Genomic DNA, 15,847 nt, shown 5'->3' on the forward strand with positions numbered 1-15,847 from the left:
GTGCCTGAAGTTGGGCTTATGCTTGAATACCGGGCTATTTCTGGCAGAATATATTGGTGGGTTTTGCAATTTTTATGACACACAGTATTTGCGCAGGGGTTTTTCAAAATGCAATTTTTCAGAAAAAAAACAAATTTTTTGCAAAAAAAAAAAAAAAAAACAATACATAACCCAGTTTTTTTGGAAAATATAAAAGATGATGTTAGCCTGAGTAAATAGATACCAAACATGTCACACTCCAAAATTGTGCATGCTAGTGCAGCGGCAACAAACTATGTACATTTTACTTTCCATAGGTTACCCTTTAAAAGCGTTTACAGTTTACCACTTTAGACTTTAGGCCTGATTCACACCTATGTGGTTTTTGGTGCTTTTTGCAAAAATGCACTACAGTCCATTTAACACGGATTCCTATGGGACACATTCACATATATGCTTTTTTAAGCCGATGCATTTTTGGGAAGGGAGCTACATGCATTTTTGCAGCTTCTCTGTTGGAGTCCGTGGAACCAAAAAAGCACCGTAAAAAAAGTCTCTGACCCTTTCCAAAACACAGCAGCTAAAAAAAAGCATAGTTGTGAACGTCTCACATAGAAAACCATGTTAAATGGACTGTAGAGCGTTTCTCCAAAAAGCACCAAAAAACGCATTAGGTGTGAACCAAGGCGTACACAGGAGGTCTGGTTTTAGAATTACCGCCCATGATCTGATGTTTGTAGTAATACCTTAAAATGTGTGGGATGATTGCTGTATGTGTGCGTGACTGACATGTATTTCGCTCATGTCTGCAAGCACGGGGGGGCGGTGGTATTTTCATTTATTTTTTTATTATAATTTGTTTTGTTTTTTTATACGGTTTTAAAAAAAAAAAATTCGTATCATTTATTGCTGTCATGTGACAGGTACTCTTTATAGAGAGATCTGGGTTCTACAAGATCCCCAAATCCCTCCATTGCACTTAAAAGCATTCAAAACACCAAAAATCTGCATTTTTGAATGCTTTCGACTTTTTTTCTTTTTTTTTTTAATCGGTGCTGTTGACATTCGGGTAAATTGGAAGTGATGTCATGTCATCTCTTCCGGGTTACTATACAGAACAGCTGATGAAAGCCGATCCCAGCTTTGTCTGGCTAGCCACTGGAAAGGAACAGGAGAGCCTAAACAAACAGCAGAAGGCGGCTGGAGGGGGGGGGCGTTCCCTACCGCTGATTGTAATAGCAATCAAGTGGCTAGTAAACCAGTCCGATTGATATTAAAAGAGAGCCGACCTCTGACCCAAAAAAAAAACAGTACTGGGGTGATGCCTACAGCTGCAGATCACCCCGGTACAACCACTTGACACACCAAGTACGTGACTGTTCAGGAAATAGGTTTGTTGATGCCCTGCAAATGCGTAGATCTACAAATATATCATTCGTAAATAAATCTGTTGACCCCCCCCTTGGATTACATAAATCCTGCAGTGACCTCAGGCCTGACATACATACCATGGTCATGGTGTACAGCTGCTTCAGGGAGCTCATCGTACGGAGAAGAAGCACTACAAGTCCACCACCTTCCACCGTCTCTATGGTACGAGCCAGCAAGTTGGGGGTCAGAGCCTCAAAATCCTAAAAAATAAAAGAAAGACTTACTGTGACAACTCTGTACAAACCTGAAAGACAGACCCAGATGACGGAGGATGGACATAGACATTCCCATGACACCCATTTTAAACAGGGATGAGCTGGGTTTGGTCCAAACTCTGTTCTGCAGAACCCATGGGAAGAGGTCACAGGATCCCAGCCTTGGCCAGCGATTTCCCGGCTTGCACACGAAGGGGCGGGACATCACTGACCTGCATGTCTTCATTTTGTCAATGCCATTGCCCTAATATGGCCATACTTGGTCCATGACATGATGAACATCCCTGCCATGCAGCTCAACGTTTGCCTCTGCCAGCGTTCATGTGACACCTTCCTTCAGCTGAACTAAGTTTGGAGCAAACCCAACTTATCACCACTTATGACTGGCTTTTTTATGTGATCAAACTAAGAACAAGTGAAAACATTTAGCACGCTTTCATGTTACCGTTTGGCGCCCATTTCTGTATATCTAGACCAGCCAGCTTGTCCAGCTAATCCTGAGGAACTCTGTGGGGTTCATTCACTAAAACTGGAGAGTGCAAAATCTGGTGCAGCTGTGCATGGTGGCCAATCAGCTTCTAACTTCAGCTTCTTCAATAACACTTTGACAATAAAACCTGGAAGCTGATTGGTTTCTATGCAGCGCTGCACCAGACTTTGCACTCTCTGGTTTTAGTAAATCAACCCCTGCGCCTCCTGCCTTAGAGAACTGAAAAGGTCACTGCTGAGTGAAAGCCCAGGAGTGACCAGAAGAATGATCTAGGTACAACATACCTGCAAGACGCACATGCCGAAGGTGTTTCCCAGAATCTTGTGGGTCTCATTATAATAACAATAGCGGATGTTGGTGGCGGCAATAAACAGCTCAAACGGGTCGTCCTCCTTGATGTTCAGAGTGCCGCTCTTTATCCTCTTCTGTAGTTTTCTCATTTTCTTCTTCCGGTTACTGCAGAAGAAAGGTGTATGTGTCACAAACCAACTCCAGAGAGGGCATGTCCTGGGTTATACACATTGGACTCATTCAGAACTACTCCAAAGACGGCACATGCCGGGTTATAAACAAACTCATTGGGAAAAACTCCAGAGAGGGCACGTCCCGGGTTATAAACATTGGACTCATTCAGAACAACTCCAGGGACGGCACGTGCCGGGTTATATACATTGGACTCATTTAGAACAACTCCAGAGACGGCACGTGCCGGGTTATACACATTGGACTCATTCAGAACCACTCCAGAGACGGCATGTGCCGGGTTATAATCATTGGACTCATTCAGAACCACGCCAGAGAATGCACATGCCAGGTTATATACATTGGACTCATTCAGAACCACTCCAGGGACAGCACGTGCCGGGTTATATACATTGGACTCATTCAGAACCACTCCAGAGACAGCACGTGCCAGGTTATATACATTGGACTCATTCAGAACAACTTTAGACCAGTCATAAAAACTAAATAAAAACCACTGATTAAGACTACCTGGCTGAGAAATAACAAAAACGATTTTCCCACTGGCTGAGAATGGTTTCCAGGATGCTTTGGGTGGGACTGCAGCCTCTTGCCACTCCAAGCATTGAGAAGTCGTCAGAAATGTTCATAACTAAAACTAATCATACACTATATAATCTGATTGGATGATCACCTTTCCCTTATGACCGGACAATCAGATTGTATAGTGTATGGTCAACCTTAGACTCATTATTCTATTGTAATTTTTTTTTTGTTGATAGAACTAAGAATGTTTAACCACTTGTCTATTAAGGTACGTTTAGAAACAGCATGGTAGACAAGTGGTTAAATCAAGCTCACAGCTGCTGTTGCCAGCTTTAAGAGCTGCTGAAGGGCTACAGGGCTCTTAAATTCCTAGCAGCACCCGTGGTAGTTTCCAGGCTCTGCCATCCCTCTGGGGAGCCCGGGACTCCAGGAAACGGCTTCCAAAGAGAAAGCAGGATTCACTTGGGGAACTTCAAGTGATTGTAAAGTTATACTTACCTCCTCTGTGCAGTTGGTTTTGCACAGGGCGGTCTGGATCCTCCTCTACTGGGGTCCCTCTTCACTGCTCCTGGCCTCTCCCTCCTTTCGAGTGCCCCCACAGCAAGCAGCTTGCTAGGGGGGCACACAAACCGAGCTGCAGCTCTGTGTGTCTATATAGACACAGAGCTGCCCTTCGGCGCCGCCATCGCTCTCTTCTGATTGGCTGACAATGACAGCAGCAGGAGCTAATGGCCCCACTGCTGTGTCTCAGCCAATCAGGAGGGAGAGTCCCGAACGGCCGAGGGACCCATGGATATAGCTGGATAAAGAGGGGCTCAGGTAAGTATTAGGGGGGATGAGGGTGGCTGCTACACATAGAAGGCTTTTTATCTTAATGCATACAATGCATTAAGATAAAAAAACCTTCTGACTTTAAGACCACGTTCACTTCCCCAATCCCTCCTGCGATTAATATCTCTGGAAACAACATGGATCACATTGATGTACTTTACAGCTGCTTTACATTATCCACACAGGAAAATGTTCTTGTGCAGGCTGGTGTCCGTGCTGCATAGACTTCTGTGGGCGGTGTTTACTTTTTTTTTTTTACTTTTCATGCATTTCTATTAGTGATCGACCAATTATCAGGAGGGTCGATATGCACTTTGCCCGATATATCGGAATCGGCCTTTTGATTTACCGATATTGCGGGAAAGTGCATGTACCGGAGTGATACCTGCAGCTAGAATCATCACCCCGGTCCTGGCATCCATAGCCGACGGTCGGCTGTCTTGTGATGACAACCAATGCGGCTGAGAAGCTTCTCGGCTGTCAATCCAAAGAGCGGCAGTGGACTCCAGCCCCCCCCCCCCCCCCCACCCGCCGACTTCCGTGGGACAGGAGACCCGGACATCCTACCTTCACCGCCACCGTCTGACCGGGTCTCCATCTGCACCGCAGCCGTCTGACCGAGTCTACATATCTTTGAATTTAGCGCCACCGAGTACCCGGAAGTGATGTCATGACATCACTTCCGGTTACTGGTGGTGCCAAATTAAAAAAACTTATAGCATCCAAAACAGCCAAACTTGGCGTTTTGAATGCTTTTAAGTGCAGAGGGGGGGGATTGGGGTCTTTAACCCCCATAATCCCCCAGATCCCTCCACAACAGTACCTGTAGACATTAAAAAAATAAATAAATACCGATATCCGATGACAAAAATATCGGAATTGGCGGTAAAAAAACTATATCGGTCGATCAATAATTTCTATGCACTGCAGCACGGTGCAGAGAAACACAAAGAGTTTCATTTACTAAAGACAAAGACTGTGCACTCTGCAAGTGTAGGGGCACTCATTTTTCCCCCAGAGCTCAATACATTTAATAAAGCTCTGTTGATTCCATCATCCAATCAGGTGCAAGCAAAAATCTTTTTTATTTGGGTATTCTTCACAAAGTGTAGCTTTGGAATATTACATTTACTAAGAAAAATGAGTGCAAAGTCTATTTGCCTTTAGAAAAATCAACCCCAAGTCTTGACAAACAGCTGCAGAAGAGTGCTGAAAATCACAGACATGTTGCAGATTTTCACACCGCAACACTCTGCCACCTGCATTCCAGTGTGAACAATTGTTTTCTGGGAGGTTGATTTACTTAAATTGGAGAGTGCAAAATCTGGTGCAGCTGTGCATGGTAGCCAATCAGCTTCTAACTTCAGCTTGTTCAATTAGGCTTTAACAAAAGGCCCCCGTTCACACCAGAGCGATTTTACAGGTCAAATCGCATGACAAGTCGCAACCTATTCTCAGCAATGGCACTGTTCAAAACGCTGCAACTCCGACTTTGCAGTGCCGCTTCGATTTAGCCACTTGCCGACCGCTTACTTTATATTTACGTCGGCAAAGTGGCAGTCCCCGGATGAATCATGTTAATAAACGTCATCTGCCTAGGAGGAGCTAGGGGGCAAGCGAGTGCTGCCCCCGATTGTCAGCGGGGAAGCCAGTGCGGGTGCCAGGCGGCTCCGATTGCCGCCTGACACCGGTGATCTCTCCCCGCTGACAGAGAAGGACGGACAGCTGATGTAAACACAGCCATCCCTTCTTCTCCCTAGGATGATCACAGAGGCTATGTGATCCTTCTATATAGGATCACATGTCTCTGTGATCATCTCACAAGTCCAACCCCCCCACAGTTAGAATCACTCCCCTAGGCTTACATTTAACCCCTTGATCACTAATAGTATTAATTCCTTCCCTGCCAGTGTCATTTTTACAGTGCATATTTTTAGCACTGATTACTGTAGTAATGTCACTGGTCCCCCAAAAAGTGTCAAAAATGTCAGTTAGGTGTCCGATCTGTCCGCTGCAATGTCGCAGTCCTGCCAAAAAAAAAAAAATCGCAGATCGCTGCCATTATTATTAAAAAATAAAATAAAAAAAAAACAATAAAAAATGATATAAATCTTTGCCGTAGTTAGTAGACGCAATAACTTTTGCGCAAACCAATCAAAATACGCTTATTGCGATTGTTTTTACCAAAAATATGTAGCAGAAAATAAATTGGCCTAAAATGTTAAAAAATTTAGATTTTTAATTTTTTTTTGGAATGTTATATAGCAGAAAGTGAAAAATATTGTTTTTTTTTTTTTTGCAAAATTGTCACTCTGTTTTGGTTTATAGCGCAAAAAAAAAAAAAAAAAAAAAATTGCACAGGAGATCAAATACCACCAAATGAAAGCTCAATTTGTGGGGAAAAAAAGGACGTCAATTTTATTTAGGTACAGCTTTGCACGACCGCCCAATTGTCATTAAGGGGGAAAATCCTCCGGTCTGAAAGTGGTTAAAAAGGAAGTTCCTGCACTACTTTTGGCAATTTCGGGTGCGACTTGAATAGACATTTATGCATGAAGCTGCACAGATGTCTTCCAAGTTGCACTGACATATGGCTTTAAAATCGTGTGATTTCAGATGAAATTGCACAATTTCAAAGCCGCATTTAAAGCGGTTGTAAAAACCTAAAAAAAAAAAAAAAAAAAAAAAAACCTGGAAGACAAAAGGCATAATGAGCTAGTATGCATCGCATACTAGCTCATTATGAATTACTTCCCTTAGAACGAAGCCCCGACACGGACCCCCGGACACTGCTGAGGGAGCTGACATGATCCCTCGGCGTCTCTTCCGGGTTCGGCGGCTCCGGCGATGGGATTGGCCGGAGCCGTGATGACGTCACTCCCGCGCATGCGAGCGGGAGTCATTTTCCGGCAAGCTCCCGGAAAGGAAAGCTGAAGGTCCGCCGGACCTTCAGAGCGCATGCGCCGCTTGCGTGAGCGGCTGCATGCAGTGCAAATATCTCCTAAACCGTGCCGGTTTAGGAAATATTAATTGTACCTACTATAGGCTTACCTGTAGTTAAAAGTGGAAAAAAGCAGTATACTACCCTTTAACATGAACCGAGGGTAGAGCTGCATGATTAATCGTATGAAAATCGCGATCTCGATTCACCCCCCCATGACGATCTAAACCTGACATATGCTCGATTCTTTGCATAGCTATGAGGAAGCAGAGAGAACAGCTGTGGAAAAAAAAAGCCTCCCGGCAAACGCCTATCAGCATTAAGGCTCGGTTTCCACTAGTGCGGCTACGAAGTCGTGCTACTTCTAGCACGACTTCGTAGCGAAAGTAAACTGCGGCTTCAGTGAGACTTGTCCCTCATATATAGAGGGAAGTTGCACTGAAGACGGCTCAAAAGTAGTGCACAATCTACTTTTGAAGTCGCCGCAACTGAAGCCGCAGCAGTGGAAACGGGCCCCATTGAAAACAATGGGTTTTGACTTGCTGTGCGACTTGACATGTGTCAAGTCGCACCGCAAGTCGCACTAGTGGAAACCGAGCCTAAGTCTTCCAGTAACTATAAGCAAAATGATTACATTGTATCTTTTCCTTCCCTCTGCCAGGGAGAAAGGAAGTTTAACCTCTTAAAGACTGGATCTTTTTCTGACACTTGTTGCTTGCAAGTTAAAATCAGTTTTTTTTTGCTAGAAAAGTACTTAGAACCCCCAAACATTTTATATATATTTTTTAGCAGAGACCCTACAGAATAAAATGGTGATCGTTGTAATATTTTATGTCACACTGTATTTGCGCAGCAGTCTTTTTTCCAACGCAATTAATAGACTTTAATGAATAAAAAAAAAAAACGTAACAGTAAAGTTATCCCAATTTTTTTTTGTTACACAGAGAATTGTGATCTTTATTCCAAGCTAAAAAATCATGATTCTCATTTTGGCCAGAATCGTGCAGCTCTAACCGAGGGTAAAACCTAGAAGTTGATTGGTTTCTATGCAGAGCTGCACCATATTTTGAACTTTCTAGGTTTAGTAAATAATCCCCCCCCCCCCGTGTGCCTTGTTGAGACCGCCATTTTTCTACCGCAGAAAAACACTGATCCCTGCACAGGTGTGAACAAGCTCTCAAAGCTGATGAGTATTCTACCTTATCCTAGACCCAGTGAGAAGCTCACAGTGTGCAGTGAAATCAGAATCAGCACTTTCAGTACAGGAGAGGAGCCGGACGGTACAACTGTGCAAGACTGAAGGGAAGGCTGGGAAGTGCAATAAAGGGGAATCTGAGCACAGACAGATCCATGGAAGCTGAGCACAGACAGATCCATGGAAGCTGAGCACAGACAGATCCATGGAAGCTGAGCACAGACAGATCCATGGAAGCTGAGCACAGACAGATCCATGGAACCTGAGCACAGACAGATCCATGGAACCTGAGCACAGACAGATCCATGGAAGCTGAGCACAGACAGATCCATGGAATCTGAGCACAGACAGATCCATGGAAGCTGAGCACAGACAGATCCATGGAAGCTGAGCACAGACAGATCCATGGAAGCTGAGCACAGACAGATCCATGGAAGCTGAGCACAGACAGATCCATGGAAGCTGAGCACAGACAGATCCATGGAAGCTGAGCACAGACAGATCCATGGACGCTGAGCACAGACAGATCCATGGACGCTGAGCACAGACAGATCCATGGACGCTGATTTTTGGAGATCTTACCTGCTGAAGCCCAGCTCTTTCTTGTAACACCAGAGTACAGAGGGCCGAGCTCTGACTGCAGCTTTGGAGAGCATGTGATGGAGAATGACCACCTGCAGAGAGAGAGACTTGGTTACTTTACAATCATAGAAGGCAATCGGCATGTACCATACAATACAGACAGAAATCAAAGATGACCGGCATAGGGTGGTAATCCCCAGCATCCAATAAGATATCTTGCACCCGCTGCAGGCTACCGTTACACTGGTTACTGATTTATTATTATACTGATTTATTATTTGGCTATTGGAGTCTCAGATTAGCGACTCAGCAAGCAGTGAAGACACAAACTTCAAAAGTGGGTCAGCAATGGTGCGGAGTGCAGCTGGACAGGGTTTGATTATTGCTGGGTCCCCCAACATACTACCCGGTCCTCTTCTCTGGGTGAGATTCCTATATGCGTGTTTCTGTTCAGCATCCAGGCCACAAAATAAAATAAAAAATGCAGATCTCCACTTTAAAACCTTTCTGTATCTCCATCCCATTCAACAGTTATATAAAAAGTTATTGTCTCATAGCCGGATCACCACAGGTCTCTCCCCTTATTAAGCATTATAAGGGGCACAGCAGGCCATTCCGGTGGACAGGTCAGGTCCAGGCACTGGAGTCACTGAAGGAAACCAATAGAAGCCTGCAAAGCATTGCATCAGTGATCAGCAGATTGTGGGTGCAATGCAGGACCCCTGCAGACGGTCTGTGTAAGCAGTCTGCTCGTACAGGCAAGCTGGTACACAATGACAGGGAGAAACAAACAATGAACCATACAGAGCGCTCAACATCACCCCGATAGTTCACTGAGAACTACAAGCCGACAGCTGCAAAGGCTGTCGGTACTTGTAGTTCTCACACTCGCAGAACTCTGAGATTGAATAATGCGGTCGGGTGGGCGCAAATTATTTATAGTGACAGCGAGTTTGGAGAGAAGATCCTCGGGTCGCTGTCACTAGAGGCAGCAGGTCAGGGAACGGCTGCAGCAGTTTGAACATGTTACCGCCAAAAAAACAGTGAACTTATTCTTTAACCGGTTGTGAAACGCAAACCGCATATATACTGCAGCAGGGCGGCCCTCCTGCGCGAACCAATGTAGGGCTACGTCCATCATGCGCCAGCAGCTAGGGGGCGAGTGCACGCTGCCAGTGGCACGCTCCCGCCCCCACTCGGCAGCGGGGACTCCGATGCACGGGGCAGGCGGCTCCAATTGCCGCCTGACACCCGCGATCGCTCCCCACTGAGAGAGAAGAATGGTCAGCTATTGTAAACACAGCTGAACATTCTTCTCCCTGGAATGATCACAGAGTGCATGTGATCCTTCTATATAGGAACACAGATCTCTATGGTCATTCCATAAGCCCCACCCCCCCACAGTTAGAATCACTCCCCTAGGCTCACATTTAACCCATTGATCACCCACAGTGTTAACCCCTTCCCTGCCAGTGTCATTATTACAGTAACAGTGCATATTTTTAGCACTGATTACTGTAGTAATGTCACTGGTACCCCCAAAAAAGTCAATTACGGGTCCGATCTGTCCGCTGCAATGTTGCAGTCCCGAAAAAATAAAAATAAAAAAATAAATAAATCTTTCCTGTAGTTAGTAGATGCAATAACTTTTGAGCAAACCAATCAAAATACGCTTATTGTGATTTTTTTTTACCAAAAATATTTAGCAGAAAACAAATTGGCCTAAAATGTTAAAAAAAAAATTTAAATCATTTTTTTGGGAATGTTATATAGCAGAATGTGAAAAATATTTTTTTCTTTTTTTCAGAATTGTCGCTATTTCTTTGTTTATAGCGCAAAAAAGAAAAATTTGCACAGGTGATCAAATACCACCAAAAGAAAGCTCTGTTTGTGGGGAAAAAGGGAAATCAATTTTATTTGGGTACAGCTTCGCACGACTGCGCAATTGTCCGTTAAAATAACGCAGGCAATATGGCCTGGTCATAAAAGAGGAAGTAAAAAAGAACAAAAAAGAAGAAGCTGCTCAGTGCCTGTGGACATTCCCATCCAGGACTATTCATCCATCAATTTTATGGTATTTTTTCCCATTTTGGCTTTTTTCCCATCTTGGTATATTTGCCTTGCTTTTCTCCCCTCCCCCTCCCTGCTGTCTCCATTTATTTATTCACTCCTCATATGCTGGTGGTATTTTTAGCGCTCTAGCATTGTTGTCTTTTATTAAAGAGGGAGTAAACCCTCCTCTGCAACTTGTACCTATAGGTAAGCCTATGATAAGACTTACCTATAGGTACTGTAAATATCTCCTAAACATGTACCGTTTAGGAGATATTTACCTTACATGCAGCCAGTGACGTCACTGGAGCATGCGCTCTGAAGGAACGGCCGCTCGTGCCGTTCCTTCAGAGCCCCGTGCCGTGAATGTCAGCTCCCACGCGCATGTGCGGGAGTGACGTCATCGTGGCTCCAGTCAATCAGGTTCGCGGATGCCCCAAACCCAGAAGAAGGGCGACCGAACATGTCAACCGTGAGAGAGATGAGCGGGCGGCACTGCGGGGCTTCGTTCTAAGGTAAGTATTTCATAATGAACTAGTATGTGATGCATACTAGCTCATTATGGGTTTCTCTTTCAGGTGTTTTTTTTTTTTTTTTTTCATTTTCTGAGGTTTACAACTTCTTTAAGCGGGAAAATCTTCCAGTCCAGAAGTGGTTAACTGAGGATCCTCCGGCGCAGATAGGCACAGGCAGCCTGAGGGGACAACTCATAGAAGACTTACCTCTGCTCCTCCTCCATGTGAAATGATTGACCCCCTGGGGATGTCTGTGCATGTCGGCGCAGGCAGCACCCGCACATCAAACTAAACAAAACTGGCAACCTCTCCAATTTATATCTAGCTTTTAGAAAAAGGTGCACATGGAAGGGCTTTGCACAGAGGTAACAATACAAAATGCAAACTGCACAGCTGGGTATCACAAAAAAAAGGCACTGTAACAATTTGTTAAAAACAAGGTTTGGGTTGCACAACATTCGCAAATGTATGTGGAAACTTCGCTGCCTCATCAAGTCCTCTGTGTAAAGAGTAATACTAATTCTAATCGATGGGAGTTTCCATGTTGGAGCATATATAGCAATGGATAAGTAAAGGGCAAAGATGCTTGGAGGCAGCCCATTTCTCCTTAAAGCGGAGAGCCACCCAAAAGTGGAAGTTCCACTTTAAGGACTTCTGACCCCCTGACAATGCACACTTGGCATGCCATTTTTTTTTGGGGGGGTACCTAGTTTTGACAGGTACCCACTCCCACTTCCGCTCTGGCCTTCTAGGAGACTTGAGCAGAAGTTCTTCTCTCCTCCTCCCCCCTCCCTCCCTGCAATCTCCAGGGACACATTGCAGGTCCCAGACAACTGCCCGGCCATTCAGGACGCGCAGTGCTCACCCAGCTGTGAAGCCCCAAGCTGCCACAGCCGTGTGCCCACTAGTGATACTGGGGAGAGCCAAGGAAGATAACTGAGGCTTCGGGCGGTCGCATCGCTGGATCCTGGGACAGGGGAGTGTGTATTTATTAAAGGTCAGCAGTCACACTTTTTGTAGCTGCTTACTTTTAATAAAACACAGAAACGGCTGGAAGTCCGCTTTAAAGGCGCAGGGACACACCAGAAGCCCAGCACAACACAATGGCAGCTGAAGGCGTCCATAAGTTACCCCGTTATCCGATCCTGGGAGCACACAATATGGTTGCTCCAAGGGACCATGCAACAGAAAGGAGCCACCCTAGATATGGATGTCAGAAACAAAGCTTGGGGAACAATCTGATTATGAAAAAAAAAAATGTATAACCTCAAGGATCAATATATGTTACACAGGGAGAATATGCAAACACCAACATGGAATGGTTGGGATTTGAACCAAGGATCCTGATTCTGGAAGGCAGAAGCCCCCATACTGCCTGCAAGTACATATACTACAGATGGACTGGACAAGTTTATGGTCAGAGTAAGATGCGATGAAACTGGAGAGTGCAAAAGCTGAGCAAGGTGGCCAATCAGCTGCTAACTTCAACTTGTTCAATTAAGCTCTGACAATTAGCCCTCGCTCACATTGAACGCGGGTTTGTAATGGTGCGAGTTCAGCTGGACTAGCAAATTTTCAAACCTGCATTTTAGGGCGAATTTGGGGGGCGATTTGAAAGACATCTGCGTGGGTTCCTGAACAGATATCTATTGAAATCGCCCCCCCACGTCGCAAAAAGTAGCGCGGAAACTACTTTTGGAAATCAGTGGGGAGCCGCAAAGTTGGCGTCGCACCAATTGGGACAGTGCCGTTGCCGGCAATAGGCTGCGATTTGGCATGCGATTTGGCATGCGCCAATGTGAACAGGTGCTAAAACCTGGAAGTTGATTGGCTGCCATGCACAGCTGACCCAGATTTTACACTCTCCAGTTGGCTCTGGGTGGAAAGGTTTTTTGCATTTCATTTTTACAATATAGCAGATCCAGAGGGTTTATAAATTCAGTTCATCTCGCTTTGCTAGTAGGGAACAAGCACTTTGAAAGTGTGAAACGTGTCCATCTCTGTATCCTGCCTACCTTTGATGAATGGTAACCACTTGCCGACCAATCCACGCAGATTTACTGCAGCAGGGCAGCGCATAATCACGTAGAGCTACATGATTATGTTCACGCGGTCTAGGCAGCGCTCCCACTGTGATTAGACACAGCGGGAGCCAGACCGCGGGAGGAGCTGGTGCGATTGCCGCCGGCCTCCTGCGATCTTCGGCTAGACTGACAGGAGAGCCGTCTGGAATGTACACAATGCAAGACAGCTCTCCTGTCAGAGACGCAAGGAAAAATCGTATCGATCTCTCTGTGCCTCTGTTCAATCAATCCCCCCACACAGTTAGTAAGCACATATAGGGAACACATTTAACCCCTTTATTACCCCTAGTATTAACCCCTTCCCTGCCAGTGTCATTTATACAGCATATTATTTAGCACTGATTACTGTATTAACGTCACTGGTCCCCAAAAAGTGTTACTTAAGCTGGCCATACACTAGCCGAAAAATCGTGCAAACCCAGTTCCGAAAAATTGGCCGTGAGAGCAGACGATCGTGCCATCATGTAATGACTGAATTTCGAACGATAAATCATTCAATGGACAAAAATTAATTCAGTTTGTCACATATGCCTAGTGCAAACAGGTCGGCCGAGAAACACATTAACCTTTCAATTTATAACAGGGGGGAGTACCGCGCTTAAATTATAAATTTCTGAATTGCGTAGGTTACCAATAACAGTACCTGCAGCTTTAAAGGAATTTAGGATTCATATAGAGTGACAGCGCGAGAATTTCACCAACCCAATAACCTTTCAATTTATCATTCGTTTATCGTTCGGTCAGCGGATTTTCAAAACTGCTCCTTCGATTTTTCGGCTCTGAAAAGTTCAAAGCAATTTTCTATTTGTGCCCATTAACTGGACGAAAAATGAACGATCGGACTAAATGACAGATTTTCTAAACGATCTTTCGGCTAGTGTATGGCCAACATTAGTGTCAGATTTGTCCCCTACAATGTCGCAGTCATGATAAAAAAAATCACCGATTGCCGCCATTACTAATAAACAAAAAAAAAATACAAAGTCCAAAAATCTATCCCATTGTTTGTAAACGTGATAACTTTTGTGCAAACCAATTATCATACGCTCTTTGGGATTTTTTTACCAAAAATATGTAGCACAATACAAATTGGCCTAAACTGATAAAAAAATTTGATTTTTTACATTTTTTTGGGAATGTTATATAGCAGAAAGTAAAAAAATATTGTTTTGTTTTTTTTTTTTCCCCCAGAATTGTCGCTTGACGGCAGCAATTGTATTGTAGCAGAATACAAATTGGCCTGAAAGGATGAAAAATTTTATTTTTACATTTTTTTGGGGGAATGTTATGTTATATAGCAGAATGTGAAAAATTGTTTTTTTTTCCCAGAATTGGTGCTTTTTTTTTTTTTGTTTATAGCACAAAATAAATGATTTTTAATTTTTTTGGGGGGAATCTCATATGAAGGAATGTGAAAAATATTGTTTTTTTTGTTGCAAAATTGTCACTTTTTTTGTTTATAGTGCAAAAAATAAAAATTGCACAGGTGATCAAACACCACCAAAAGAAAGCTCTGTTTGTGGGAAAAAAGGACATCAATTGTATTTGGGTACAGCGTCGCACGACCGCGCAACTGTCCGTTAAAGCAACGCAGTGCCGTTTCGCAAAAAATGGCCTGGTCATTAAGGGGGTAAAACCTTCCGGAGCTGAAGTGGTTAAAAAAGGATCTTCCTAGCAGCTGGTGGTGTGCGGCCGATTTCTCCTTCATTTCACCCCTCATTGCTGTGTATAATGAGCGGCAGACATAGAACCCAAACAACCCCCCGGGATAACATGACCGTTTTTATAAAACTAAACGCCATTACCTGATCCTTCCCATGGTCCCCCACAATCACAAAGAAACTTCTGTGCTTCTCAGCAACTCCATTCTCGATCAGCACCCGGATCCGATTATCAATCTTCTTCCTCTGCATTGTGATTGGTTAACCTGGGGATTCCAATGTCTCATGTTAGTCTTGTAAAAGCAAACTATATCACATCTACACAAAGTATACAGCAGCTTTACATGGATGAGCACCAGACTCCTTAATGCAGGATATTGTTTTTAACATTGTGAGTGTAATTCTACTTCTTTTTTTTTTTATATACAATAAATTGTGATCCTTCTACTGCTCACATTGCCCCTGGACCTCTGGCCATGTACTGTATACACCAGGGATTCCCAAACTACCGCCTTCCATTTGTTCAGGAACTACAATTCCCATCATGCCTAGTCATGTTTGTGAATGTCAGATTTTTACAATGCCTCATGGGACGTGTAGTTCCCCAACAGCTGAAGGGCCGTAGTTTGGCAATCCCTGGTATTCACCATAAACTTTAGACTGTACTGTATTTTGTATTGCTGTAATCATTTTTATATGAATAAATGGCTGTGGAACGAATCGCCTGAGTTTCCATTATTTCTTATGGGGAAAGTTGCTTTGATATGAGAGTGCTTTGGATTACAAGCATGTGTCCGGAACGAATTATGCTCCCAATCCAAGGTTTTACTGTACTTCTAGTTTGTAGACACTATAATGTTCAT

General features: G+C 44.1%; 1 protein-coding gene across 1 annotated transcript in view; it reads right to left on the minus strand.

Annotated features, from left to right (window-relative positions):
• The window catches only part of NAT10 (N-acetyltransferase 10), a 59,135-nt gene extending 43,892 nt beyond the window's left edge, over window positions 1-15,243 (minus strand). The window contains exons 1-4 of the mRNA XM_082270334.1: window positions 15,129-15,243; window positions 8,673-8,764; window positions 2,400-2,571; window positions 1,488-1,610 (exon numbers count right to left, since the gene is read on the minus strand). Of these exons, the coding sequence (XP_082126460.1) occupies window positions 1,488-1,610; window positions 2,400-2,571; window positions 8,673-8,764; window positions 15,129-15,236 (495 nt within the window). The 5' untranslated portion in view covers window positions 15,237-15,243. The remainder of the gene's footprint in view (window positions 1-1,487; window positions 1,611-2,399; window positions 2,572-8,672; window positions 8,765-15,128) is intronic.
• Between the last annotated feature and the right edge of the window lie 604 nt (window positions 15,244-15,847).

The sequence above is a fragment of the Pelophylax lessonae genome (assembly GCF_965119305.1).
Source record: "Pelophylax lessonae genome assembly, chromosome: 10".
Lineage (NCBI taxonomy): Eukaryota > Metazoa > Chordata > Amphibia > Anura > Ranidae > Pelophylax > Pelophylax lessonae.